At 50.0% G+C, this 6,424-nt stretch overlaps 1 protein-coding gene across 1 annotated transcript; it reads right to left on the minus strand.

Annotated features, from left to right (window-relative positions):
• Positions 1 to 91: 91 nt before the first annotated feature.
• LOC123428453 lies at positions 92 to 5,274 on the minus strand. The gene is made up of 2 exons (XM_045112665.1): positions 5,104 to 5,274; positions 92 to 3,418 (listed from the first exon to the last, which is right to left on the minus strand). The coding sequence occupies exon 2, from the start codon at positions 3,402 to 3,404 to the stop codon at positions 366 to 368; it is 3,039 nt and encodes a 1,012-aa protein (XP_044968600.1). The 5' UTR covers positions 3,405 to 3,418; positions 5,104 to 5,274; the 3' UTR covers positions 92 to 365.
• Between the last annotated feature and the right edge of the window lie 1,150 nt (positions 5,275 to 6,424).

A 6,424-nucleotide genomic window follows, 5' to 3' on the forward strand; every position in this document is an offset into this window, starting at 1 on the left:
TTTGTAGATTTTTAACTGGAAACCGGATGCTCTCTCCTCTTCTGAAAACAGAACAGAACTCATACTTGACTGAATAAACACTACTAGCATATTTAAAAGTTCAGAAATCATAATGCATCACTCCAGCAAGCAAGCATGGAAATGGAGCCATCAATCGTCTTAGCTGAAGTCGAGGCCATCAGCGGGCATCACAAATAAGTAACCATGCAAAGCTGATATACGCATGCAGGTTAATTAATAATACGAGCACGCTGACAATTAACCGTCTTCATTTTACCAGCCAGCTCACCCTAATTACCATAGTCTACTACTGCTAGTTAATAAGTACTACTAGACCACAAGTGTCCTGAAGGAAGCTGATGGTGCTAGACGACCGAACGCCTCTTCTGGCTGCCTCCTGACAGTGCCAGATGGACCTTGGAGCAAGGCTGGGAAGGTTTCATCGTGGCGGCGGCATCTTTCTTCTTGGGGACGGAATGGGGCTCGAAGCCGGGCGGGCCAGCCCAAGGTACCACTGACGGCGGCGGCTGAGGGGTTGAGACTGCCACATGGGGGGGCTCGAAGCCAGGCGGACCGGCCCAGCCTGCTGAAGGCTGCTGCTGCTGAGAACTAGTGTCGGCGACATGGCTTGAGAGCTGTTGCTGAGAAGTGTCGGTGAGATGGCTTGAGACAGGAGACCATTCCATCTCAGCAAATGAATTGGCTGATACAGATTCAGGTGGCTGAGATGTTTGAGAAGCAGCGTCGGTTCCCTGGCCCTGGTTCTCTGCGGCGTATGCTGCTGCTGATCCGGCAGCACAATGGTATGGCCAACACGACGATGTTGGTATTCCAATCGCCGTTGTTGAGGGGTCAGGGACTCTGAACTGGGAGTAGAGATGCGCCAGGTAGCTGCCCATAGCGCTCTGATGGACACCGGCTATCCTAACCTCCAAGATGTGCCCCTCCAGTGTGTAACCGTTCATGTAACTGAGAGCCACGGCAGAAGCAAAAGTATCAGCAAATTTGACAAATCCATATCCCTTGCACGCACCAGTGCATAGGTCAGTAACTGCCTTGGCTTGAGTGACTTGGCCGCATGGCAGAAAGAGTTCGGTCAGCCTTTCAGTGGTGATGTAGGACGGGAGATGGCAGACATATAGGTTGGTCATGTCGATTTGTCTCTGCGGCCCATTGGGAGGCCACTGTTGCAGTTGTAGTGTTGGGGGAGCATTTGTTGTGGCAGCGTTGAAATCCATGGGACTTGTTGCAGCAGCATTGGCAGGCCTCCGTTGTAGTGTTAGAGGAGCGTTTGTTGCAGCGTTGAAATCCACAGCATTAGGAAGGCCTGATACTCTCACAGCCAGGGTACTTCCTCCAATTAGGTAACCGTCCATATGATCAATTGCAGCAGCTGCAGACGAAGGGTTTTCGTACCTAACCATGCCATACCCACGAAACATCCTAGATTGCACGATTTGCCCGAATGGCCGGAAAAGCTCGACCAGCTGATCGCCGGTCATCGTCGGCGGGATGCTGGCAACACACAAGTTGGCCATATCAATCTCTCTCATGGGCTTGGCAGCTGATTGTGATGAAGCATGCTCTGCTCCATCGGTTGCACAAGAGGAGTCTGATCGCCTGACCACTAGCCTCTTTCCACCAATTAGATACCCATCCATGCGTTCGACAGCCTTGATCGCAGACGCTACATCTGCATAGAACACTAGGCTATACTCCAGATTGATAATGACTTTGCTGATCTGACCAAAGGGCATGAAAAGTTCAACCAGCTTATCAGCGTTCACGGTCCGCGGAAGGTTGGCGACGTACAGTCTAGATTTGTTGATTTCTGGAGAGGCAATTGGTGAGCCTTGTAGAGCTGAGCTGGATGATGTCGATGAAAGGCCTGCAACTCTGACAATTAATGTCTCCCCTTCAACCAGTGATCCATTCATCAGTGCAATAGCCTCGGCAGCACACTTAGAATCGGCAAACTTGACGAAGGCATATCCTTTGTCTGCTGCCACTCTAGCATGGGTGATCTTACCAAATGGCGAGAAAAGCTCAACCAGCTTATTTGTGTCAATGGATGCAGGAATGTTGCAGACATATAGATTGGCCATGTCAATTTCCTTGGGTCTGGGTGGAGTGGTATCGTACACTCGGACGTCAATCTTTTTACCCTCAACCAGAAATCCATTCAAATGGATGGTGGCCTGAGCTGCATGATGGGAATCAGCGTACTTCACAAAGCCATATCCTTTGCTTAAACCTGTGGTGTGATCCCTGGGCACCCTTATATCAGTTACTTTCCCGAAAGGCAGAAAATACTCGAGTAGCTTCAGCGTGTCCATGGCTAAGGGGAGGTTGCAGACATACAAGTGGCTCGGGTCGATTTCCTTTGAGGGCAGACCCCAAGATTCTGACACGGACTGCATGAATGGATTGGATACTGATGGTGGAACTGGAGCTGCAGCTAATCTAACCTCTAATGTTTTCCCATCAACCAGGCGCCCATTCATGCGTTCAATAGCTGCTGTGGCACTACGAGGTTCAGCATACTTCACAAAGCCATATCCCTGGCTTACACCGGTGAAACGATCATCTGCAACCTTTGATCGAACGATTCGTCCGAAAGGTAGAAACATCTCGATGAGCTTGTGATAAGTCACAGAAGTTGGCAAGTTACCCACATACAGGTTAGTCTCATCCACTTCTTTCAGCTTGACACCGTCCTGAGGCAAAGAAACTCTGTGTTCTTGCCTCTTACACAAGTGGCTGTCCTGGTCATCAAACTGAGCTTTCCGTTTCTCCAACTTGGCAGCACCAAAACTTTCAGCACTGTATGTGTAACAAGACACATCAGTAGCAAACCTGACAGACAATCGCTTCTTGAACGGCTTCAATTCAATTTCATCAGTCACTGGTACCGACTTGTGCTCATGGCTGCTGCCCTTTCCTGGTGCCTGTTTTAGGACCTCTTCCTCATTTTGTTCCTTCTTGATAGCCTGAACAGGACTGGACTTCTTCCTCACAAGTTCCTCCTCGTGAGCCACCTCAACATCACATGGCTCCACTTGACAGAGCTGATCGGTGAAAGGTTCCGCATAATATGAGTCCTGCTCGCCACTGTCTTCTTCTTCATAACAGAGTTCATCAACAAATGGTTCATCGTAACTGACATCCTCATCTTCAATAGGGGTGGCGCCATCGCAAGGTTCCTCTTCACTAGCTTCCTCTTCTTCTGCCAAAGGATCTTCACAAGGATCCACAGCTTTTGTTTCTGGCTCAGCCACATTGTCGTCGTAATCATCATCATCGTAGAATTCACGTTCAAATGGTTCCTCTTCTTCACTGCCTTCTTCATATTCAGCAGCAACAGCACTCCACAGCAGGTCAGCCAGGTCACCTTTGCACCCCATTCTCGCGCCGGCCACTGGTTCACGGAGTAGGAAGATTAGTTAGCAAAGTAATACAGGATACATCATCGATTTTCTTAACACAAGTATTGGATGATGAGCAAACGTATATCACAGGTATCAAAAGACCAGCACACATATAGCATCAGCGCCTCGTAAAAAAAAGGGAAATGCGCCCCGGGTAGAGACCTTGAAATCTAGTGCAAGCCACATGGCATGTTTTCTACTCCCTCCGTTCCTAAATATAAGTCTTTCTAGAGGTTTCACTAGACGACTGCATATGGATGTATATAGACATACTTTAGAGTGTAGATTCACCCGTTTTACTCCGTATGTAGTCCCTTAATGAAATCTCTTAAAAGACTTATATTTAGGAACGGAGGGAGTACACTCTTAGTTGGCGTCGAGTCACACAATGCGCTGCCTGCAGTAACAAGCAGTAAAATCGCTTGACCGATACCAAGTTGCGTGATTTGATTATTAGTCACAGAACTAAAAGGAAGAACACACGTAAACAAGTGGCACTCGCGTGTACCGCAACCGCGACTCCATGGGAGGCCTCGGAAGTGTGTGGAGTAGGCACTTTCCCCCCATGTTGGCCTTGTTTGATTTGGTGCTGAAACTGTGTTTCCCTCGTGGAGCTGCATTGTACTTGCTACAGTAGTTTTCCTATACTCAAGCATAAGCTGCATAACATGCATGATTCCTACACTCTTGAGCATAATCAAGCCACGCAATGCGTTGCGCGCGTGCACTTTGGTAGCCATCCATCCATCCACAAAACTAAGGGTGTATTTGGTTTGAGGGATAGCCTAGGGTGGCTGTGGGTATCCCCAACCAGGTGGTTGGGGATAACCCTTTTTTTTGTTTGGTTGGGAGGCTGGGGTTATCCCATGTTTTGTTTGTTTGGTTGAAAGGATGAAAAGGCTCACACACACACACACACACACACACACACATACATAGATAAATGAGACAGCCTTGTTTGATTTGGCAGTGCACTGCAGCTAGTCCCCTCCCCTCCTCTCCCCTTGGGGGTTCAAGTGGTTCTAGAGGGTGCCATGTATCTGCAGATACCCCCCCCCCCCCCCCCCCCGCTATCTATCAGTGCAGATCGGAAGCTGCACCCACCAATCATGCACAGCGGCGCACCGAATCTGCACTGCAGTTTGTTCTCAACACCAGCAGGCAGGCAGCAGCAGCAGCAGCGACCCATGGGCAGATGGAATCCGCATCCCGGCATTTCCGTGGCACCGTCATGTAGTACAGTATTTAATCAAATTTGCAGGTGCACCTTATAGTTTCTTTCTTTCAGTCAGTGAGATGATGATGTTGATTTTGGTCCGTGCTAAAATAAAATACAACGAAAAAAACCCCGGCAGGATATCCAAATCGGAGCGCTGTGGTGCAGCGGGAACCGCAGCAGCGCAAAATCTCCCCCCTTTCGTGGCCCAACCCCCCCCCCCCCCCCCCCCCACCCCACCCCACCCCACCCCACCCCACCCAGAATAAGAAGGATCGGCTAAAACGAGGGAGGGGTCCAAAAACCCCAATGCGTGCCTGCACCGCGCCGCTTGCAGGAGGATCGGCCGCGGAAAGAGCAGAGGAGCCCAAGAAGAAGGCGGGCGGGCTGATCTGCCGGGGAAGAAGCGGCCATCGGAGATGAGGAGGGAGAGGGAGGGAGAAGAAGCGGCGGTGCTACCTTTCTTTCTCTGCCGCCTCCGGGGACGGACGGCGACGGAGCCTGCCGTGCGCGCGTGAGGGGAGGGTTTCCGTCGGCAATGCGGGCGTGGGGAGGGGGGCGGATGGATGGATAGGGGCGGGCGAGGCGTGGAGTGCAGTGGCGGAGGAGTTGGAGGAGGCGTGATGGTGGTGGGTGATGGTGAGCAGAGCAGAGGAAAAGAAGGGGTGGGAAAAAGCCTGTCTTTTGCAGGTGCGGACGAGGGAGGGAGAGAGAGAGAGCAGGTGGAGGAAATTGCGGGGAGGTCCCTGGCCGAGGCAGGGGAGGGGTGGGGGGAATTTGTGGTTATCCCAGGGGCTTCGGTGGGAGATGGCACGGGGGTTTTCTGCTGCCGCGGCTTGTCTTGGTCTTGGTCTGCGCCCACCCGACCCGACCCGACCCGACCCGAACGAACGTGTGCCCCTGACCGCGCGTGAGGATAGGGGAGAGGGAGAGAAGATCGTGCGAATCCCACTTGCCCGCATTTACATACCTATCTGCCTTTTGTTTTTTCACGGGTACGCCATTTTTATTAATAAAGAAAAACGGTTAGATCAATTCCAACCGGGTGACCCATTTTGTTTGGTTATGTGTTTTTATGATCACGGACAAAAATGATGGCCCAAGACAAAGACCCGTTTTTAAATAATGTCCGCGTCGATCCATTTCACACCTAGGTTTGATCCACGTTTCGTTCGAAGGCAGACACAAAGCGGATGTTTTCTACGTCCTCTTTGTCCGTCGTTGTCTGCTGCGTACGCTCTGTTGCCCCATCCATCATCCATCCCGTGTGGTCCTCTCTTTTCTCTCTCCTCTCCAACCATCCGCCTACCAATCCCGTTGTACGCATCGGCCGATCTAATTTAAAAAACAAAACGAACACGAACGAGCGGATGGACGATCCAAACGGACAAAACATGGATAAAGCACGTGTTTATTTGGGTTGCACGGTTACAGTTGCTCTTAGGTTGTATGGAACCGTCGCTTCATAGATCAAAGGGTTCGTTTGCTAAATGACAATCGAATTCTGGCGATTCCGAGAAATACCATTGTGATTTTCAAACTTCAAAAAATGTCATTTACTCTCTAGCGATGTTTTTTTAAGTTTATGAAATTTACAATGATATTTTTCAAAGTTTAAAAATTGCAGTCTCGTTTCCTGGAATCGTCATAATTCGAGTGGCATTTATCGAATTAACCCTACACCAAAATATCAACACTTCATCGGTTCTCCTACAGATTGCAACTTCCTGTGTTTGCACATGAATTACGACGTTTTCTCTTTTTATTTTTATTAATCCGT

The sequence above is a fragment of the Hordeum vulgare genome, chromosome 2H, assembly GCF_904849725.1.
Source record: "Hordeum vulgare subsp. vulgare chromosome 2H, MorexV3_pseudomolecules_assembly, whole genome shotgun sequence".
In the NCBI taxonomy this organism is placed as follows: domain Eukaryota; kingdom Viridiplantae; phylum Streptophyta; class Magnoliopsida; order Poales; family Poaceae; genus Hordeum; species Hordeum vulgare.